At 33.6% G+C, this 24,352-nt stretch overlaps 1 protein-coding gene across 1 annotated transcript; it reads left to right on the top strand.

Moving 5' to 3' along the window:
• The first annotated feature begins 1,733 nt into the window (after positions 1-1,733).
• On the top strand, positions 1,734-24,055 carry LOC132555762 (xanthine dehydrogenase/oxidase-like). The gene is given in 31 exon segments (XM_060220128.1): positions 1,734-1,788; positions 2,270-2,376; positions 2,823-2,949; positions 3,565-3,648; positions 4,637-4,671; positions 4,752-4,954; positions 7,017-7,194; positions 7,443-7,508; positions 8,283-8,376; positions 9,066-9,172; positions 9,650-9,828; positions 10,132-10,285; positions 10,627-10,804; positions 12,030-12,208; positions 12,711-12,830; positions 13,975-14,196; positions 14,535-14,598; positions 16,090-16,159; positions 16,723-16,810; positions 17,826-17,912; positions 18,318-18,509; positions 19,631-19,776; positions 20,068-20,149; positions 20,308-20,403; positions 20,917-21,045; positions 21,435-21,509; positions 21,875-21,927; positions 22,153-22,267; positions 22,511-22,597; positions 23,450-23,617; positions 23,903-24,055. Coding segments are annotated over 31 exon segments (3,678 nt in total). The 5' UTR covers positions 1,734-1,748.
• The last annotated feature ends 297 nt before the right edge of the window (positions 24,056-24,352 follow it).

Here is a 24,352-nt window from a genome sequence, read left to right as displayed (position 1 = left end):
AAACAATAACCTACTGCATCATCACTCAGTTTACGTGTGTAAAACTAACGCATAAACAGGAGTTGAAACAGTTTATACTTTAGATATGAATTGATCCGAGTTAGTGGTAAGGTTGAATTTTTCTCCATGGTTCAAATGTTCCAATATATCGAAAACTCATCGTGCAGTACAATGTTCTTCAGATTATCTTTAATATCGTTTTATTTACTTGCTAAATGATGTCATTAAATGGAGATTTGTTCTGTAAAATCATCTTCTATAATCAGCCATTGAAGATTTAACATATCTTAATAAATGGTTTTACTTTTGCAACACATGTATTATTTTCAGATTATCTTATGAGACTCAAGATGAACACAGTCGAGGATATCTTGATAATTTATGTCAACGGCAAAAAGGTAAATAATTCTCTATTGCTTGATTTTTCGTCCGTATCTCTGAATTTTTGAATTTTGAAAATTCATGATAATATCCGATATGTTTGACGCTCTTTACTCGAAGCATTATGTATTTATGGGGCCTCCTGTCTGCTGTTCAGTGAACTACTTCATGAAACTTCATGTTAACGGGGAGATAAATATAGTGAGCAATTTTCACCATTTCAGAAGTGTAGTGTCCTATGCCCATCAGTTATAATAGTATTCTTATTGTAATATGAAACAAATCAAAATGTGAATTAAACAAACTACGTGAACCAATAAGTGAATGAATCCTACGCAATATCTTTTCATTAACAGTCATTTATCTGCGATATTGTTACTATGAACGCATAACATCAAAATAAAGGATGAATGATTTGATAGAAGTTGTACTTTTAGTGTTAAACTAAATGATGTTTATTTGTCCTTGTTGACAAAACAGCTTAAAGTTGGGATGAATCTTAAACATGTGTTGTGTCTTTCCTGCATTGCAACAAAGTAATATGGTGTCACTTATTTACACAGTTATTCGCCAAAAACATGCTAATCATTCTTCCTTTTAAAACATAAATAACACACACACACACACACACACACACACACACACACACACACACACACACACACACACACACACACACACACACACACACACACACACACACACACACACACACACACACACACACACACACACACACACACACACACACACACACACACATTATATATATCACAGATAGTTTCTCACTTTCTTGTACAATTTTAACATATTTTGTGTTTTACTTGACCAGTAGCAAGGAAATTCGAAATTTTGAAAATATAAAGTAACTAAATACTGTTTCTGTTATTTGCTTCGACTTGTTTTATACAGAAGGAAATTGCGACACCTCATCCATCTACCACTCTCCTCCAGTATCTACGAAACGAGTGTATCCTTCAACATCGATTTTAGACTATTGATTTTCAATCTTTAGTTTTACTTTATACCTATACCTTTTTCGTGTATTTCTGTATAATTAAAGAATCAGTTATGGCTAAGTGTGATATGAATCATATCATATGATGCATATTCATAAGCTAACATTTCCTAATATGCATTGTCGTGTCACTATTTACGTTGAAACATATATCAATGCATTAATTCCTTTTTATTGTATATTATTGAATACAGCCAAATCTATATATATAATATCATTCTGACCTACAATTAAAATATATTGATCACATCGGATTTTGTTCCCATACAAAATTCCTTAACATGTCATGGTGGGTTTGACGGGAACGAAGAATGGCTGTTCTCAAGGAGGATGTGGCGCTTGTACGGTCATGACGTCATGGTGGGACCAAAGTCAGAAGATCGTTCGGTATCCTTTACGATGCCAATGCCTCCTCCCTGCTTCTTGACATGGCTTTATTTTCTTTTCAATGTCTGTGAAATTGTTATACTACTTACTGATTCCTACAATTGCATTTATTGTTCGTCCTGAAACGTTATATATATGTGTGTATTTCCCTTCTGAATTTCTTTTATCTTTCATATCGAAAAGCCATATGAGTTATAAATCAAAATACTCGTTTGAAAAACTTGAAATTACGAACATGGATAGACCAAATTTTATGCGGCTGTTATTGTCAAGACAGCATAAAAAGTTATCCCTCTGGAAAACCTGGTATTATTCTCTCTTTTGTTCTCAATAATTTTCGTGTAAATCTTTCTTGTGTTCATTCCTTGCACTCCTGTCACCGATTTCGATTTTGTATTACAATTTCATTGACAAGTCGTCCTGTTCTTGCTGTTATAAATATAATTTAGTTCTGAATATGGTTTCTTTGACATTGAAATTGACACAAAAACATCAATGCCTGTATAACTCCACTTTGCTATCTTCATGGTCATGCTGTTACTACTATAGAGGGTGTTGGAAGCAACCAGAACGGCTTACACCCACTCCAGGTAATATCTAAACCACAAACAAAAACCAAGCACATTATATAGGTAATGTAGTACTGTTGGACCTGGTTTCTTTGTTGATGGTAAATTGTTTTGAATATGTTTCTTTTGGTAAAATGATTCCATTATGAAACGCATGACATTCTCTTCTTTGTAAACAAAAATACAGTTCAGAAAGAATGGGATACCGTCCACTTTCAATCATATAATCAAATGCAAACGATACCATTTGAAAAAGGTTATGTACTGTATTGTTTCTATATAAGCATGCAGTTTGAAAAAAAATGTGTTATTCGTTAAACGTGCATATGTATTTACCTGTATATTCCACGAACAAAGGCAGACAATAAATGATGTGTTTGAATGTTAAAATTGCTTAAAGGGAATATTTCAATTTTTATTAAATTCCTTGCTAATTGATTTGTTTTACCATTAACACTGTTAAATAGGAGACTTTGGTTAGCTGTCACGGAGTCCAGTGTGGATATTGTTCCCCTGGTTTTGTCATGTCTGTTTATACCCTCACACAGAACAACAGGGCGCCATCACAAGAAAGACTCGAACAGGCACTGGAAGGTGAAACTTTAATTTCCTCTGAAAAACAATATTGATGCGACAGCAATCCATTTTAAGTTACCATGGCAAAACAGACCAAGATTGTATTGATTTATGACTGATAAAGTTCTTACTAAAAAGCGTTTTGCTTATTGCATGCGATAAAAAGAAATTATTTATTCCTTGTTTGGTTGATCATGAGGATACGAATGCTATATAATTTTGATAGAATGATCAAGTAGGGTATTATTTTAAGACTTGTATGAAGTTATGTCGTAATTACGACCACGATTAACTATTTGGTGGGAGAGAAACATAACCTATCATAAGTATCAGGGGTGTTGAACTTATACTGAAAGACAATATAAATAACTACAGTTGGTGGTAAACAAACGTGGCCTTGTCGGAATAGAAACGTGTTGAGAAATGTTTTAATTATTATAATCATAAAAAAACCTGACATTCAACCATGACTTATGACCTTGCAGTATCAGGAGAACGTCGACCCACTTTAGATATTCCTGATAGATATAATTAAACAAAGGTAGTGTTTGTGTATTAATATGAACTTAACATCCTTGAATTCATGCCGAAGCATTGAAAACACGTTAAATAATTTCTACATTTCCATTTAAGGTAATCTTTGTAGATGCACAGGTTACAGACCGATCATCGAGGCTTTTAAACCGTTTTGCAAGGTATCATCAAATTTACATTTTGAAAACAATAACAAATATCAGAAATAAAAATACCTATTCGTTAAAAGCATTTTTAAATTCAACTTTCAAACTGCAACAGACATTTGTAAACTAATAACGTTAATTGAAAATCAGTTATCTTAGAACAATAAGCAATGCATAAAAAGATCTTTCGGTGGTTGCAGTTATAACACTTTATACTCTGTAGTTATGTCAAATAAGATTTTTTTCTATCTGTTTACTTCAAATATAATATGTATCCCCTGACTCTTCCAGTACAACATCACAAAAGACAAATTATTGAAGATTTTATTGAATTAGGTGTACAAGTAATTAACAACATTTACAAAATGTAGATGACAAGAATCTCATATTTTGCATAACTGCCGACACGACAAATATATTTCCATAATAAAACGGTACCAAGTGGTAGCATTTCAATGCTAAACTTTGTCTTTTTGATTTATTCATCTCACACATATTTTGTCGGAACATACATCAATTAAAATTGACTTATCTGCACTCATTTGAAACATTGCTCGTACGCTTAGCGGTATTTTGACACAGCATTACAGTGTTAATATATTTTACCGTAGGAGTTCGCATCCACTGACATCGAAGATATGTTTAATACCAAGGTAAGAATTAAAAACAGGTATTAAAAAAAAATAAATGTACTGGTTAAATTTGTGGCGCTTCGTGACGTCAAGTAAAATGTGCGTCCACAACATCCCCTTTTGTTCACCTTGAACGTTATTTGACATTTGTTTTTTTTTTCATTCTTGGAAAGCCCAAAGTAATCACATTGTGCAATAATTTAATATATATATGTTTTACTTTCATTTATATAATGACTTGTTTTTTACTCCTTTGTTCTGACATGAACATTAACCCACATTCCACAGTGTTTACATCTCTATTGTAGAAATTCCGATTAAAAGGTCACGAAGAGAAAACAACAATAGCCAAGCCTGCATTCCCGGAAGATCTACAGGTATTTGTTTAAATAAACTTTGAAAAAATATGCTCTTTTCTCGCTTGCGAGGTCATCTTAAAACATTTTTCATAATGTATATATACAGTCATCGTCTTCTGACAAAATTAGTCACATTAAAAAAGTAATAGATAATGATATAACATCGAAATAATATAAAATACAAATATACATATATGTATCTTTACCTGCAACAGGCACTTGCTTCAGGAAATCTCCGATTCGTGTGTGGCAATATGGCGTGGATCAGACCAACCTCTTTAACCGAAGTTCTAAATATAATGAATGATGTTCCTGGTGCACGAATTGTTATGGGTGTCACAGGCATGGGTTAGTAGGCTGGTCGTTGATTTAGATATTCATGTGACATCAAAATTGTATCCTCATCTTCTTGATATCCGCCTGTAATAGGTCTTAATGCCCTCCTCAAAAAACATAACATAGATCATTATACTTAAATGACGACTGAACACATTACTGTACACAAAGTAAAATTTCAATGGTTGTGATATATAATAGCTTGAAGTTGATTAAAAGTAGAAATTTCTTGCTATCGATCACGAAAATTTTGTTGTTGTTGATTCTAGCTATCAACTATTGATTATTGCTATAGTCTCTGTGTTAAGTTATAACTTTAAATTGTTTCTGGTTCAACTTTATGTCGTTTATCGTTTTTACTCGATTTCAAATGGACGCTGCATGACAATCTAAGAGGAAGCGACCACTTTCCAATATTTCTCAGGAAATGTGGACCCATAGAAAGCTATCATGTACCCTACTGGAACTTATGGAAAGCAGATTAGAGTAAATTCGAACATCTCAACACCAAAATTCTAAACACCATTGATATCCTGAACTTAGAAGACCTGATAGAATTTCTTACTACAGAACTTCCTGAAAGATTGGATTATTGAATATTGTGATAAAGCTATTAGAAAGAGGAAAACCGCTTTGAGACGATTAAAAAACACACTTATACGCTTAAACAAAAAATTGTCTTGGAGATCTTATGTGTCCAAATTAAAGTTGAATACATCCACAAAAAGGTATGCGATATGATTAAACAAATCAGATGTAAAACATTATTCAAAACAAGTGGACTTGTGAAAACAAATGCAAAATTAGCCACATCGAAATTTGATATTGCAAATACTTTAGAATCTGCTTTTTGCAAAAGTTCCTCTGCAAATAATCATTCCAAAACATTTTAAAATATTACGACCATTCGGGGAAATATTCTCTTCCGAAACAACGAAACTTACAACCAACTTTTCTAAATGTTAAAACCTTCTCGAAGTTGCAGTTAAAATATAACATTTCAACATTTTTATACTGATGGTCCAAAAGATAATAATAAGATTGCCGTTGCCATGATTACACAAAATGAAGCCTATGGATGCCGGCTACCAAACAACGCTTTAATATTCTCGGCAGAAGCACGAGCTATCTACCTCGCCCTTGAATATATTCAAACAAACGAAGAAATGAGAGCTATTATCTATTCAGACTCTCTTTTTGCACTACAAAGTCTTAGCAGTAGAAATATCGAAAACAGTGTCGTTCGTAATACATTGATACTATATCGTGAACTTGCCTAAAACTTTCGTGTTGTTTTTGCTGGGTTCCTTGGCACATGGGAATACCAGGCGATGAAAAAGCAGATCGTGCCGCAAAGGCAGCTTTATCTCTACCACCTGTTGTATTTAAAGATCATTTTGCTGATTTTAAACCATTTATCAAACAATCTTAACAGCTCAGAGACAGGAGGAATGGAACCAATATACCGATAATACAGTAAAACCTATTATCGGTGAATGGTATCCATGCTATAGAGACAACCACCGAGACGGAGTTGTCCTTTCTCGTCTTCGGATGTGCCATACGTACCTTACACATTCATATATATTGAAAGGCAAAGATAATCCACGGTGCATAGGATGTGATGAGTTAATCACCGCTAAACATTTTTTATTGTACAGCATTGACCTTCTGTCTGTGGAGTATTATGAAATTCTAGAATATCTGAAAGATGTTTATCTATATTATAGAATACGATTTACCATTTAAATCTTTTGGGATTTTTAGCATCTGTCTTTTACCTTTTAGTTTGTTTGATGTTATTTCCTTTCTGGTCGTTGTGTCTTTCGCCGGTTGATTGCCCTAATTACCTTTCATGTGGTGATGGGTCGTTAAGATTGTAATTATAATAATGGTATTTGTTCTGATGTGGTCAAATTATCATATATTTTCCAAACGATTTAATACTAAATTAAAGAATAAATGGTTATACATTTCCTTCTTGGTCATGTATCCAGTTGAAAATTAAATCAGTTCAATGGAATGGTTTCTTACTCATAAAATACATGTATGATTAAGTAACTTCTATTTGTAGGCAGCAGTATGAGGACAGGACACGTGGCCGGAAGCACACTTATTTGTTGTTCGCATATACCGGAAATGAATGTGTTGCTTTCACGTGACAGTCTGCTAGAGGTTGGTGCTGCGGTTGATCTTGCAAGCTTAGAGAGTCATTTAGATGGTATCATTTCGGCTGATAAAACAGGTTCGCAAAACATTATTTTATATCACTATTTAGAATAAAAAAAAACTATACATTTTGTCCTTTAGAGGCAACCGAAAATTTGACCAAATCATCGAATTTCAATCTTAAAAATACGATTGATTTTCAAAGCGAGAATGGGATTCCCTGATTTTCTTTTGTATACAAAATTACCATACTCATCATTAAGGCATGTTTTATATGATGTCAAAATCTGGACAAACACCAGTTGATGAAAATAACTGTTTCAGCGCGGCGTGACACGGGCTTCCATGCACTTAAGAAGAGTTTGCGGTGGATTGCTTCAGATCAAATCAAGCATACTGCGGTAACAGATCCCTGTAAAAATAATGTATCGTTAAATTCCCAAAATATCAATATTACGTTAAAGAAGATTTAACGTTATTTTTATCATTTAGTTACGATGTTTACTACGATATTGTGCTGAAGCTATTCGACAGAAATTCTGTATTTAGAGGTTATGAAATACATGTAATATTATGTATTAGTAGAGATACTCTATACACGACTATTGTGACATTCTGAAAAAAAAGATACATTTGTTAAATAAATAATTAATTATGTTTAAATCGTTCTTGTTATCAAGATGTTATTAAGATTCTACAAAGATTAAATATTTGCAAACGAAATGAGATCCACAGGATTGTGACGTCGAAAGTAGCAAATATATTTAGACTTAACGGTACATAGAAGAAAATGTATCATCGTTCGCGATGGATTCGTTACACAAAGAAGAATTTTGTATAACAGATACTTATTTGTGACTTATACGAGAGGTATTTTACCTGTTCCATCTACATCTCTTTTGCTAGCTGTGGCTACGATAACAACAGTACGCCACAAATCTTCACTTTGTCTATTTATTAGGACTTATATTTTGAGCTTCTTGGCGAAAGCAATTTGAATTAAATTAAAATGCCTTGGTTGATTTCAGGATAATTAACAGAATAACAAAATGGTTTTATTGCATCTGATTTTTATGGAACAGGACATAACTACTGTTATTTCATGTAATCATACTATGAAAATATACACTCTGTAATGTAAAAAAAATACTTATATACCACTAATATTCTTTCAGACAATTGGTGGTCATCTAGCAGTTTGTGACCCACGTTCAGATCTGTATCCAGTGTTAATGTCTTTAGGTGCTAAAGCTATCATAGCTACGAAAGGTATGTTGACAACGGTGAAAAATTAAGATGTAAACTACTTTTTTGAAAGGACAACTCTAATAAAAAAAACCCATAATATATGCCAAAAAGCTTTTGCAATGGTGTTCCATTGTGATAGCTATCAAATTTAGAAGCATTAATATTGACATGTTCAAATTTAGAAGCATTGATATTGGCATGTAACTATTGGTGTGGGTGATCAAGTAACGCAGTGGTAATGCACTCGTCTTTCAGCTTTCCGACTATGTGGGTTTTTACCGTGTACTCAGATTTCCTCCCAAAGTTATCCCTTCGCGCGTTTACATCTTGGCCAACAACTGTGATTAGTGTCACTTGCAATTACATATTTAGCAAATGTTATACAATAAATAAAGTTTATATAAATAACCTATAGAAAAATCAATGAAAAATAAGCAAAACAAATGCCGTAATATTTTTCACGGTTTTAACCTAAATTAAAGGTTATGCTTAATTCATAGGCGACGGCTCTTTAGCTCAGTCGCTTGAGCATTAAACTAGTAATACAGCGGTCCCGGTTTCAAACCCCGTTCGGGACACAATGAATGGATTCTTTATATTCGTAAAATGAAAAATTGTAATAATTAGCAGTTGCAAAAACAACAATTTTAAGCAATCATTACATTCAGTGTGGCTTGATCTTCAAATGTTAATTTTGTTTCCATTTCAAGACAGTCGGTCAGAAACTTTGATAGATGCTAATTTCATTGCGGGACCTTGGAAAACCATCCTTAAGGAATCGGATGTTATCGTGTCTGTGCGAATTCCTATGGAAGTGGTAAGAGATGGAACCTCGGAAAATGCTATGGAATCGATCATTAATATACTGCTTTAAGGTCATCATAGTAATCTGAATAAGAATTGTTTCATATGAAACTGGGTATGTTTGATGCTGGTTAGTTTGCCAGTGTAAACGATGGATCTCGACCTCCTATGGCGGGAGGGGAAGGACCCTTTAGAGGGGAAATGGAAAAAATTCTTTAAAATCCTTAAATGTTAGAATTTAGTCTGAAGCATAAATGGTTTGGCTGTGACCGCGAGGGTTGGGGCCAAATGAGAAAATAGAAGATGTGTTGTAATGTTTGTTTTATAAATCGTTTGAATTCCTTTTCTTTTAGTTTTGATAAATCAAGATCAGCCAGATAAAGCCATATGAATGATACAGATCCTACGAGCCTCTTGTTCCATGTGTAGTATCAGTCTAAATCTTCATAGAAATCAAAACTGACTTACTATTGATATTCTCATGTTCCAGCAAAACAAAACCTTTTACTATAAGCAGTCAAAGAGGAAAAGTTTTGACTACGCTATCGCCAATGCTTGCTTTACCGTCACCTTTGTTGATGAGTTGGTTACCTCAGCACGTCTTTGTTTTGGCGGGATTGGACAAACTTTCCAATTAGCAACAGTTAGTGCTTGCTCACTTGTTGGAAAGTAAGTATCAATCACCATGCTGCTAGGTAATATTGGATATGTTTAATGAAACATCCGAACTAACTTACAACGCAAAGATGTTTTGTGTATTAGAAATATTTACTTATCGAACTACCACCAATCTGTATGATTAGCTTGTTAATATCTTAATTGTGTAATCAATATCTCATTTCTTGATGGCATCACTGACAATGCCTTTAAGGACGAAACATTTATGTGACTTAATTTACTTCAATATTCCTCTATACTGTCTTTACTTTACATTGAACGCTGCCAAATATCTTTTTAATATTACTCTAACAGACGCCTCATTTCTTCGACGTTTAAACAAGTACATAAAGAGCTCGGAGAAGAACTGCGACAGATGCAAATAGAAAATGTGAACAAGGTCAAGCTGCAGATAGCCGAAGGTTTTTTTCGGAAGTTCTGGAACCAAATAGCTATTGATATTGACGAGGTATCGTTAATTTGTTTTCAGACTAAATAGGTTATTCCCAAAATAATTAATCAATTGTAATCAAATATTGATAGGTAAATTATCCGGCATCGTCATAGTAATAATCCTTTTGGCTCTATTGCTTTTGTTAAAGTATAGTTATTTACACGTCATGAATGAAGCAAAAAAACCTATTGCCCTTCCTTAACTTATCTTTTGTGTCTCCTACATATAAAGTATCTGGGTTTGATACCATCAAGAAAATAATAAACTGAATGGGGACACATATAGACGTAATCCAATTCTTTTCGTGAAAAAAATGACATTAATATTTTTCTGATAATATGAAACCACTCCTTTAGACAGATGCTTTAGACGACATTCTTGAATGGGGCACTAGTAGGGGCACACAAGTGTGGGAAGCTCCTTCCATGACGCAACCGAAACACGATTCAGTGGGACAACCAATTCCAAATATTTCAGGGCGTTTCCTGGTGACTGGTGAAGCAACTTTTATTGCAGACATGCCGAGTTCTCAAAGTATGTAATATAAACATAATTATTATATTCCGCGTGCAGTTCATCACTAGATGAGTCTACATTAAGAACTATTTTGGAGAAAAACACCTTTTTATGACATCCTTACTGAAATACACGTACATGTGGTAACTCACAACCAACACATTGCAGATCGTGCAAACATCGTCCGCACATCGTGCAAACATCGTCCGCACACACACTTAACAGTATCTATTACACAACATCGCGATAAAATCGCATATATTGTACGGTTTGGCCAAATTGTTGACTTATATTGAGAATCGGAAATCAAATAGAGGACTTTTGAACTTATGGCTAAATAGCGATCATAGGCGCGGTATATGGTAATCTGTAATTATAAAGGTAATTTTGGATACGACAGCTTTCGAAATGACACTGGACCATGTGATAATTGGTCTAGCGTGTAATAGATATCACACCGCAGAGAGGGAGAAATGGTGTGTCTCGGACAACAGATACTAAATGTATACGGATATATACGTGACAGGTCCGGATATGTATCGGCTAGGTCTCCCCTGTTACAAGCATGGCACTTATGATTTACCTGAGAATATGCTTTGATTGCAAAATGATAAAAAAGTAATGTAGAAGTAATGAAAATAAAATTCCCTCTCTGACTGTTGGATTTTAGAAGATTCATTGCCGAGACAAAAAGAGACGTCAATTCAATATTTATATCTATAATGTATAGGTAAGACTAGTCACGAATGGTACATCGTAAGGAATAAACTCCAGATTATAAGTATAAATAATTATTCAGTGTATACCTGATAGATCTATATGTGTCCAACGTATAGATACGTGGCTTAATTAGGAAATATACTTAGCTGCAAACTTATCAATTTGGACTATAAATTAATCCTAACTCACATTTATCTATCAGTCATTTCTAAATTTATATCAACCACGAGAGAATTGGCATCATAGCAACTGTATACTCATCTGGTAACAGTTTATGATTGAAATTGAACATATGACTGTAAAGTAATTACCTTGTACATTGTAGAAAGTAGTCAAGACCAAAGATGAAAGGGAAGTAAATCCCACATTTAATGTCATAAAATTGCTTCCTGAATGTTTACAGGTTATTCGATGAGTTTGTTAGGCAGTGATTATATGACTGATAATTAGTAGATTTTAGTATGCTAAATTCTTATACTTTAGAAGCATAAAGCGTAAGGGTCTTCTTAATCTCTTTATACAGGTGAGATTTGGGTGGAACTTGTCTGCAGTACAAAAGCACATGCCAAGATTGTGTCAGTAAATTTAACAAAAGCGAGAGAGACCCCTGGTTACATCGACTATATGGACTCGAGTTGGATACCTGGGACGAACGAATGGGGAGTTTCAGCTCAAGACGACGTACTGTTTGCAACATCAGAGGTATGCTCGATTATTATGAATGATAATGTACAAAACAAACGACAATGAGACAAAGATTGTACTGACAATGTGCGTGCGTAACAACGCATATCTTAAACGTTTTTTCCAAACCATCTCGCATTTCACAAATAGCTAATGTTTATTTTAATCTCCTCCAGCAAATGTTATCTTTTATATACATGTATTTGATTTACGAAAGAAGAATTTGTGACCTGTAAATGAAACGATGTGACAATAGCCTGTAATTGCTATACATTCAATGATTCAATATCAGTAGATAAAACGGCAGTTTTTGCTCTACGTCGCAATTTTACTTAAGGTGATTACAAAGAAATAGGAAAGCAACATATAGGGTAAATGTTATAAACAGTCACAACAAACATTTCAATTATCAGGATATTTCTACCTTTTTTGTTTTTGGTTTTTGTTTTGTTTTTGACAAATTAGTAGGTGATAGTTCTAGATATACTTCCAGAATGTGTCTTTTCATGTATAATTTAAGGTACACTACTACGGGCAACCAGTGGGTGCAGTATTAGCGGAGACAGCAGACGCAGCGAGTAGAGCATCACTCGTTGTGGAAATCCATTACGAGGACCTTCCTGCTATTCTGACTCTGCAGGTATTAACCATATATATATATATCAGCATTACCAGATAGGTATTGCATCGTTTATAAAAATTACGTCACAGAATTATTTTGGTGCAGCACCAGAATGAAGATACGTACAACCAGCCGTGTCGTTTGTGTCTTCTTTTGTTTGTGATGTCCACCATAGCATGGCACTAGAAAAATACTTCTTTTTATTTATATTTACCATGAGATCCAGCTGTGTTTTTGTGATATCTTATGCGACATGTTTCAATTCCAGCGATAATTCTATCATTGGCATTTTGTTCGAATACTTATTCCTTATTCATGATCATTTTTATCAGACTTGGCCTCATTAAGAGATTAATCCTTATTTTCCACTAAAGTGACGTTACATTTGACACAAGAATGCATCAGCTAATGATATGTTCCAGAGAACTGTGGCATTAAGGAAAAGTGATCAAAATACATTTACCAATGATAAGATATCTTTTAGGTTTTGACCAATGGGAACAGTGCATTTCAATCCGTCGACTTTCATTTCGGTAGAAAACGGAGTGATGGCCCAATGTTCCTTTTGTTAATGCAAATTTGATTTACGTTTGTCATTCAACTCTCCACGTATCAATAAATCTTTACAACTAATGTTTATCACAATAATTGAATCTACACGCGATTTCAGCTAAAAATATTTGATTGGCTGACACGGATAACATTGACCGCGACTACGTCTTACTATTCTAGTACTTTCAGTAGTCTCCGTGTAAATCTTTTTTTTAATTTAATTTTTTAATTTTGCCAAAGTATTAACAAATTTGAGTTTGGATTATAATCATGTTGACATGTTGGACATTTGACCATGGCCATATCATCAACGTCTTTGCTGATATCGTAAGGAAAACATAGTACTTTATCAATAGGGCTGTAAAAAAGTTTAAAGCAAAAAATTCGAGTTTGTAACTGTTGGTAGAGGACCATTACACAAGACCCAATAGCAACATGAAAACAGTTACTTGTTTAGTAACCTTTTTATTCATCAGATAATTCCTGATGTTATACAGGTCACAAAGTAATATTAGGTTTCCCAATTCTTCTTAACAGGATTTTTTATCATAGGACAATATGTCACCCTCTGTTTTATTTTTATGTATCCTTCTTTTCGTCGTATCAAAAGGACGCCATTGGCAAGGGATCTGTTTTGCCTTTCAAATCTAAACCACTGGTATCTGGAGATCCTGAGAGGGAATTTGATCAGTGTGATCACATACGGGAGGGTGTGATACAATCCGGATATCAGGAACACATGTACATGGAACCGATAGCAGCCATAGTTGTCCCTCACGAGTCAGATGAATTAGAAGTATTCGTCTCAACCCAGTCTCAAAGATTTTGTCAAGTAACGTATTCGTAAACTATATAGAAAAAAAGAATTGTTGACAATAATTGTTTGTAATCAAATCTAATCTATATTTAATATGATTAAAGCAGAGTGTTTCCCTTAAGGACTTGTATGTCCTATATACCAGCATAATTGTGGAAGTTGTTTTCAACAATGCCCAGAATAAGCCTTAACTAAGTTCTGGAACACTAGGTTTGTGCTTCTGTTCCCGAAACAATCTGATATACAACATTGCTAATTTAAAAACGTTTTTAAAATTTCCTCATTAGGATTAAAGATATTGATTTCGCGTAGATTTTTCTGTAACTGAAAATGAATTACCTACATTTTTACAGAGGACGATTTCAAAGTTTTTGAACATCCCGGCAAACCGTATAACAGTCAGGACAAGAAGACTGGGTAAGCATATTTGATTGTAGTCATAATTATTATGACGTTCTATTGACGTTTTGTATCGGTCCGAAGTAGATGAACGTCATAGACATTAACAATGAGCGATTCATGCAATAACTGTGGAAAGATAACGTCATTTTCATGAATGCTTCACACAGATCTATAGGTCTGTGTGCTCTTCAAGCAACGACATATCTTATAATAAGCATTCACTCACTGACGTTCATTTTTCCCAATCTTAAGCTGTTTTAGTTTACGTTTGTATTAGTTACGTGCCTCTAGTTTCTTTTTACACATGTGCAGTCGATAAAGTAAACAACAATGGGCTTTGCTCTCAATTTCACTTCTCTATCCACCCAGTCACTTTATCAACAATGTACAAAAATACAGAAATGGTAAATACATTGTTCTTACATCACTTACATCACCGCCAAATGATAAAATTAAGCGCATCACTAACTATAACGGTTTCGTCCTTCTAGGATTGTCAGTGATACCAATTTTTGAAACATGGGGTTGAATGTGGAAAATAAAATTTGATCGAAAGCATACCTCAAAATTTAGATAAGCATGTGTACTTGCCTCGTGATAAAATAAATGAGATATTTTGATATATCTGATAATTGCAGACAAGCATCAAGTACATGAAAATAATGTCACTATGCTAATGAATTAAAACGTGGCAGAGGGTTACTGCAAGAAGTCCACTATCATTGTCTACCACCTGCCATTTCGAACTTTGTACAAAAAGACATACAATTCAATTACACCTTTCCATACAAATTTAGAATTAGCATGCAGTACATGTAGACACGGATAATAAAGTATGCGGTAATTCTAACAATGTGAGATCTAGTCAAGTCGCATAGTGGAGGTTCTTCCTTAATTTCCATCAACATTATTTTTACAGGGCATGAGTTCTGACGTTCCTGGACACAAGATCGATAAAAAATTAGATATAACGTCAGAATATTTGGAATATGTTTAAAATGGGATCAAACGCAATCATTCAGCAAACTATGTTGAGTGTTTATGCTATTTGATGGTAACATAAAGCAGTGTTTTAAAGATATTAACACAAACCTATAATCACAGAATAATTTGAATGTATTATGTAGTCGATTACCCCATTATGTACCTATCTATTTATTTGTTATTCGACCGTTTTTTTTTTGCAATTAAAACGTTATCCAAAATGTTGTCAGAAGAGAGAAATTTACACTGAAGTTTTACATATAAATATATATATATATATAAATGAGGTATAATGTCATTGGAAACATCTTTCAAGTTCAGTGTAAATCTATAAATAACTAATTATAATTTTATATTACACATTTATGGCATACTTGTAATTACAGATTTGATTAAATTATGCTCATTTCTTAGTTATGAAATAAATACTTGATTTAATTAATGTTTTTGTTTTGTTTTAATTTATGATCTAGTTGTTGTCTTTATAGTCGTACTAACTTTTAAAAGGGATGTTTTCTATAGGCGGTGGATTCGGGGGAAAGGAGTTCCGAGTGATGTACGCATTAGGTCCTGCAGCAGTGGCAGCGTACAGGTGAAGTTTGATATCGAATGAATGCTCTTATTATATTATAAACGAATCGTAATAATGACTAAATCATAAAAGAATATTTCTTAATGTATTTGCTACGAAACTCAATAATCTAACAATTAATTTTGCATATTGAAAATTAAATGATCCAAAGAACGACCATCACGCTGTCTGTTCAGATCAAAGTTATTATCACTTTAGAAAGCAGTTATTTCCAATGAATTGATTTTATGATTAATTTAGAAATGTAATGTTATAACTGTGGTTAGTACTTGTTTAAAGTGTTCGTTTGCAACAATACATGAATAACCTATACAATGAAATATTCAATCCAACGAAGATGATTCCACGATTTTGAAATTTCTTTCTTGCTAAACACATAAACATACATCTAATATGAAAAACATTTCCTTTAGATTTAAGTGAAGCAACATATATGTTAAAGATTGCATTTTGAAAAGAAAGATAATATTTGTTAAAATTTGCTTTATCATTAACATATATCGCAAGTTTACTCTAACTGGTACAGTTAAATCCTATATATTTATTTTCTGATATATTACCAGAACGAAACGACCTGCTCGATGTGTATTGGACAGATCCAAGGATATCATGATAAGTGGAAAACGTCATCCAATGCGTGCAGACTACAAAGTTAGTGATCCATTACTTAGAAAATGTAAAACATAGCGTACAAATCTAAAATGCCTTAGTTTATGAATAAGTATTGGTTTTAATGTTGTCGTCTGAATAGTTTATTGCACGTATTTCCTGCTTTCAAATAACTTTGGCCTACATGTACTGAATTTCTAATGGATGTTCCACAAACATCACCGAAAAGTATGATAGATAGATCATGTATATATTTACTTTTTATGCATTACCTTGTTCAAATTTAATCATATCGTTGTTTCTAAAAAACTGCTTAAGATGCGAACAATCATTTAATTTTATTGCCTTGGGTTGACCAAAATTAGCAATACGGTTGTCTTTGATGAAGCAAAAGACGCTTACTCTTTCGGAACATCTGGTCGTATTACCTTGTATATTTTTAGGCGTTCTCTAATACCTTTTATGCCTTCGACGGGAGAGTATATAGTCGCAGCGTTGCCGTGCGTTTGACAATCCACTATATTTTTTCCGGAGCATAACACAAAAAATATAAGAGGTATCAACATGAATTGTCATAGGTAGATATATCAAAACAAAGAAAAGAGCAGTGCACCATCACCATCACTTTCGTGTGCGTAACATAAGAGTTCTTGCCCTTTGTTATTTTCATACTTAAATTTTGTTCGGAGCATAAGACAGAAACTATTAGAAGTTTCAACATGAAACTTCATAGGTAGATAAATTTCAAGGAAAAGTGCAGTGTACCAGAACAATCGCTATGTTTTGCGTGATTTAGGAGTTAGTGCCCTTTGTTATTTTTTGCACTTAAATGTTTCCCATTCAGGGAGCATAACCCGTCTCTGACGGGCCTTGTTTCTTTGTAAAAAAATATGTTTAATGCTTCGTCGAATTTGAGTTTGAATTGAATGAATGAAGCATCTATGCTAACACATATCTACAGTATATTGGACCACTGAATTAAACGTACAGAGCTAAAAACGACTTGTCAAGTGTATAGTCTGCCATGTTTCTTACCTTTAAAAAATTTAATTAACAGGTAGGGTTCAATAATAACGGTCAGCTGAAAGCAGTTCAACTACAAATTTTCATTGATGCTGGATATTCGCTAGATACCACAGCGGGAGTATGTTTTTTCCTATATCTATTACCTAGATGACGAATTGCATTAAGATATTGAATTCTCAATCAAATTGTGTTCTTAACGTAGCAATGATTAATTGTTGAAGAATTATGAACTTATTCAAAATGAAACAGGATAAAAGCCAATGTGAATTAAGACGAATTCTAAAAACAACTGGGATTTTAACAATACAGCTGATGAAACCCTCAAAAACAAAGTGAAAGGCATGAACACGAGATAGGAAACTTACACACATCCTCAAGATTTTAAATATCACTCTTTCCTCTTCAAAACTTGTTTTGAATGTGTATCGTAATTTCCGTTGTAGTTTTAAGATCATTTAATTATCGAACATTTTAGTGATACCTAAACTGTCAACCATGCATTTTTGTTTTTACATTTCATGAGGTCCTGAGCAAAGCCATGTTTCACGTCGATGGTAGCTACAATATTCCAAACCTTAAAGTAGAAGGACATATCTGCAGGACAAACACACCGTCCAATACATCATTCCGAGGTTTTGGGGCTCCAGAAGGAGCTTTTATGATCGAATCAATCATTGCTGAGGTGGCAGAATCGCTGAATATATCCCCCGAGGAGGTAACAAAATAAGTTCATGTTTATTTTACAATAGAAAGAGCCATTCTTATTTATTTACAATTCTTGTTCACAAGTTGATTGTTTGTTGACTTTTAGTCCGCGAAGTTACTTTCCGACTCAAAATTTACAATGTTGACATAACTTCAAAGTTGATTTTCGAGATATTTGGATACCCTAATATCTAATTACCAGCTTTTTATTGATTTTGATAAAGGTGTCAAATTTCTGGTGTTTTTGCTGATATTTCACTTATCACTTCAATCATTAATCATGACATATACATTATATGTACAATACGTAACCGGACCAAATTCTATGATAAATTAAGTTTATTATAAGACCCCGTAAGTAAGAATAGTTATCTAAATGTAACCGTAATATTAGGTTAGTGTCTAAATTTAACCATAAATATTTTTTTGAAAGTATACCTGATCAGAAGTAGACGCAAATCGTTGAACGTTACTGAAGTTTTACAATTATCATAAAAACCAGTAACAAATTATATTTGGTTTTTAATCAATTTCAATTCTGACGTTTAGTTATGACGTCAATGATATATTTAATATACGTGCTGCCACAAGCAATATGAAACAAAGATAGTGTATGTTCTACTTTTACATGATACAAATAAATACTATGATTCGCCATGTACCCGTTGTTACATGATCCATCCGTTATCAAGTGAATTCGTCCTTATAATATTTTTGAATACATGCCACTTATATATAACCTCTGTAATGTTTTCATTAGCTGCACTAGTCAAAAATCGATTGTTGTGTCATCGAAAAAGATGCAACAAAATGGCTGCATTTGTTTATTTTGTCCTCGACATTTAAATATCAAACTTCGTGAACATTTAATGGTTTAAGCTATATAATAAATTTGAATTTTTGTTCACTTTAACACACAATTTATGATGAAAGTTCGGTTTATTACAACGAAGGAAGAAGGTAAACTCACGATCTTCTAACACATCCCACTTTACACTGAGAAATATATAAAATATTTGAAAAGTGGGGAATATGAGAAAGCATATCTTATAGGATATCGGTAATGTCTTAACAAACTAATCAAAGTTGTAATAACTTTCCGAATCATATTCTGGTATCCGTATTTTAAAGATCCGATCAATGAATTTGTACCACGAAGGAGATACTACCCACTACCGGAAGGTGCTGACAAACTGCAATCTTGACAGATGTGTGCAAGAGTGTAAAATTCAAAGTAACTACGATGAGAAGAAAAAAGAAATCAGCCAGTATAACAAGTAGGTTTAAATCTTAATGTTATTAACAGTACATTCTGCTTGAAGCATTTGCTTACGTGCAAGTAACTGGTATGTATCTGTGTAGTTGGTGTGACGTTTCCATCTCGAACCAGTGACATCTTGTAATTGTTTGTCGTAAAACGATCACGATCACGATTTTGCTGGCAAATTTTATTAATGGGTGATTCTTTTTAATTCAAACATTTTTATCCGGAGACACGCAACTATTTCATATGGACTGTTTTATATTAACAGCACGATTATATGATTCGCTTATGACATGTGTTGCAGACAACATAATTGGAGAAAAAGAGGAATAGCGCTGATGCCGTGTAAAGCTGGCATTTCTGTGCCACTTCGAGAATACAATCAAGTAAGATGTTTTCCATATCATTCCACCAATTCTTTTACAATAATGTGTTTCGTATCTATGTTCATGAATAAAATCACATGCTATAAAAAGAAAATAATATCCGTTACATGATGTCTAATCCAATGACGTGACTGCATGCTATATTTTTCTAATACCAGGGTAGTGCCCTAGTGAATGTGTATACTGATGGATCAGTGTTAATATCACACGGGGGTGTTGAGATGGGCCAAGGTCTACATACCAAAATGATACAAGTATGTTTGTGTAATGACTTTGATTACTTACGCACCGTATTACGCTGAATTTGAGAATCTCCTGGGACGTACAAATGTACGAGAACCTTATAACTGTGAATATTTCTTTTGATAAAATTTCTGCAATTCTGACATTATTTTTCATTAAGATAAAATACTGAAACTGTAGTGAATTAATTGCAAAGTTATGCAAAAAAGTTATAAACTTAATTATGTACATATCTTTATTATTGACCAAATTTGTCGTGTATTAACATGCATCTTATCAAGATACGTTATTTGTAGTTATAGACTATTATGTGTATCAATTGATCTTAAGAAATCAATGATTTCGTTCTAAAAGAAATTGTATTTACGTTATAAAGCAGTCTATATTCTATAAATAAATTGTAAATGGTATTTTGTGTCAATATTAAAATACAAATCTGTTTAAATACTAATTGTTTGAGTTATCAAGACCAGTTTGATTTCGAGAATTATGAACGTTATTATAACTGTTATAACCTGCTCTAGGTTGCTTCGAGAGCCCTTGGTGTGCCTATATCCAACATTCATATCTGCGACACTGGGACCAACATTATACCGAATTCGTTATCGTCAGCAGCAAGCATTTGTTCAGACATTTACGGAGAGGCCGTACTGGTAAAGCATTTGTTTCTTATCTGTACATATTCTATATATAGCTCTGTTCTTAAATATTTCCTTGAGATACCTTTATTTTCATACGGAACTTAGCGATTTATATTTCCACTAGATAGCTAAATTCACAAAAAGGTATTTAATTGTTTCTTGATAAGGAAACACATGTAAAATCTTACGGTGTCACAAGAAAATTGCCTTTTGATGATCCTTCAAGACTATCGTACCGTCAACATGAATGAACAAGACATAATACAGAAGAAATGTGCAGAGAACGATTATTGAAAATATCACATTTTTATAGGTGTTGTTAACGTTAATCTCAATCCGTGACAAATATTAGCATACTTACATTGAATCTAATTTATATTATAAATATGATCATTTCATAGGATGCTTGCAGTAAAATCGTGAAAAGACTGAAGCCTATTAGTGAGAAACATCCAAACATATCCTGGAGCGATTTGGTAAAATCAAGTTATATATATATTATACAACAGCTTGGAATGTTTTTGTCCGCTATAAAGGGCCTTCGGCGTCCATCGGAATATCTTTGAGCTATTTGAAAGCAGAAATAATTTGTAATGAAAAACGTTTCATGTTAAACTAGTTTTCGTGTTTCATTTGTTTTCATTGATGTCATGGGTACTCAATATCCACGAATCCGATTTCGTAAACTGTTTAATGTTAGTTGTGTACATTATAAGTCTTATCCAAATGAATCACCAAAACATTAATAATTTGAGTAAACGTTTCCGAAAATCTAAGATTGTATATCGCTCCATTAAATGTTTCTATTTTTCATTACAACTTTCAATATTTGATTATTAAGCTTGCTCAAGCCTTTCTTGAACGGATCAGCCTGTCAGCTACCGGTTACAGTCGGTGAGTTAATATATGTAATTTTTCTGATCATCAAAAAACATTAAGAGATATTTTGTTCATGAAGAGGACTTCACAAAAGCAATTTAGATATCTGTTTTAAAAATTGTTTTGAAATATTATCAATTATTTTTTTTTATATAATTGCTAAAAAGAAAAGCATGATAATCTTAACTGTCAACCTAATGCTATCTTCAGGTTCATTATAAACACCTTTTCCCGTTTAAGGATAGGTACAAACCACTGGGACTTCGAGAAGGGGGAAGGCGACCCATTTCACTACTACACATATGGGGCCGGATGTTCCGCAGTAGAGGTTGACTGTTTGACAGGAGAACACAAAGTATGCTAAATAATACTATATAATTACATTTGCAAGACAATATCACTATGTAAACTAACCAGAAACATGTGTGATTTAAGATACAGCAAAGGTTATCCATCACGTGATCGTCATGTCGTCAGTATTGTTAGCATAGAAACGGTAGAAAAGGTAGGAAGCGATTTGTGTTTAAGCAAGTTTATCGTTTATCGATGATAATGAATTAAACAATCTTTTCAAACACATCTGGTATTTCACCGGCAGGTGCTGAGCACCGATATAGTGATGGATGTCGGGAAAAGTCTTAACCCTGGAATAGACATCGGGCAGATAGAGGGCGCTTTTGTACAGGTTTGTAACATGTATCAACTGCCTTCTGCGTTCTCGTAGATATACCAATCTGTGATATTGGACCATATCACCTCGGTTAATATGATCGTTGGTTATATGATTGAGAAAATCCCTCACCTGTGATATTGGCTCTGATCTGAGGTATTCCGAAGGTTTCGGCAATATACAATGTTCACATGAAACCGGTGAATTCCTGCACGAGAGGTTAAAATTGCAATTTGATTACATAGTCCAAAATCAGTAACAGGGAATTTCCATGACGCGATGTACTTTCGACCAATGAGAAAGCAGCATTATCTGTTGACAACCTTAGCAGGCGACCAGCGCTGGAGTTGTCATGAAAGCTGAGTTACTTCAGTGTCTGAGGAAGATAAACGAAAACTTTTAATCGACAAAAAATCCAAAAGCATCATCCGTGCCATAGAATCTGCTATGTGATATTTCCGTGATTACTTGTCGGAAAAAGGAAAATCAACAGATTTGAAATATTGACTTCTTTTGTTCTGGCAGAATTCTAGATGGAAATGTGCCATGTCATAACAGTTATTGACCTTTTTTCGGTTAATACAGGGATTTGTTAACCTTTGAAATGTGATGTTCCTCCATTAATTGTTTAATAATGAGTTATCACATTAAGGTATCGACCTCTGTCAAAGGCTACATTTGTATCAAATCTATAATGTTCTTTAAAAACCCGGCTATAGTACTAATGGTCGTATTACAAAAATGTCAATATTATTGTACACAGTTCAGTATTATAACAATATCACTACGATAAGACATCTATTATCGTACACGGTTTAGTATTATAGCACAGATAAAGTGTTTAGTTCTTATCATTTTGGCTGACAGGGATACGGGTGGATGACAACAGAGGAAATTCGAGTGGAACCAGATGGACAATATAACGTTTCAGGTCCAGTTGAGTACAAGATCCCAAATGTCAAAGGTATTCCGAGAGAGTTCAGAGTCTCACTCTTAAAGGACTGTCCGAATGAGCGAGCTGTGTATTCTTCAAAGGTTAGCAGAATCCATATGATCTAACATGAAAGCTATGAATTACTATTTAAATCTTTATTTTGGATCAATCATTGCCTTTAAGGATGTAAGTCTAATCAGATTATCTCCCTTCCATTAGAGCATTTTTACAGTGATCATATCTCGCATAAACATGAGTATTATGTCTTTCATATTCATGTATCCAAAACATGGACATATATCATTTTAAATGTAAATCTTGTTTTTTTTCATCTTAAAGTATATACTATAAACAACATAAGATATGCAAGCGTTTTATATCCGCAGGGAATCGGTGAGCCCCCTCTCATATTATCCATATCAGTGTATTTAGCGCTGCGAGACGCCATCAATTCTGCCAGAAGTGACGCTGGACTTCCTTTAGTGACCAAACTAGATATACCACTTACTGTTGGGGCCATCCGGATGTCGTGTCCTTGATCCAGAGTTACTTCACATCTTAAAAACTCAAATTATCTTGAAATCAGCGGACATTATTAACAGACAAGGTTCCGAATCAGTTTACTTTTCTTCAAATTTCTGTAGAGATTAACTAATCCGAATATTTCGTTTTTGAATGCTTGGAATAAGCGAGGTGCCGGGTACTTTATTCAAAATCCAAGACAGTACGACTATATTTTTTGAATGAGATCTTTATCTGTATCAAGACAATATATTTGATGATGTTTTGAGAAGTTTTGACAGTTCAACCTTTTACTTAGAGAGGTGCTAGATACC

This window comes from Ylistrum balloti, unplaced genomic scaffold (assembly GCF_031769215.1).
Source record: "Ylistrum balloti isolate Yb309-2 unplaced genomic scaffold, AGI_CSIRO_Ybal_v1 Utg369646, whole genome shotgun sequence".
Lineage (NCBI taxonomy): Eukaryota > Metazoa > Mollusca > Bivalvia > Pectinida > Pectinidae > Ylistrum > Ylistrum balloti.
The sequence above is the reverse complement of the archived record's forward strand: the minus strand, read 5'-3'. Positions and strand labels throughout refer to the sequence as shown.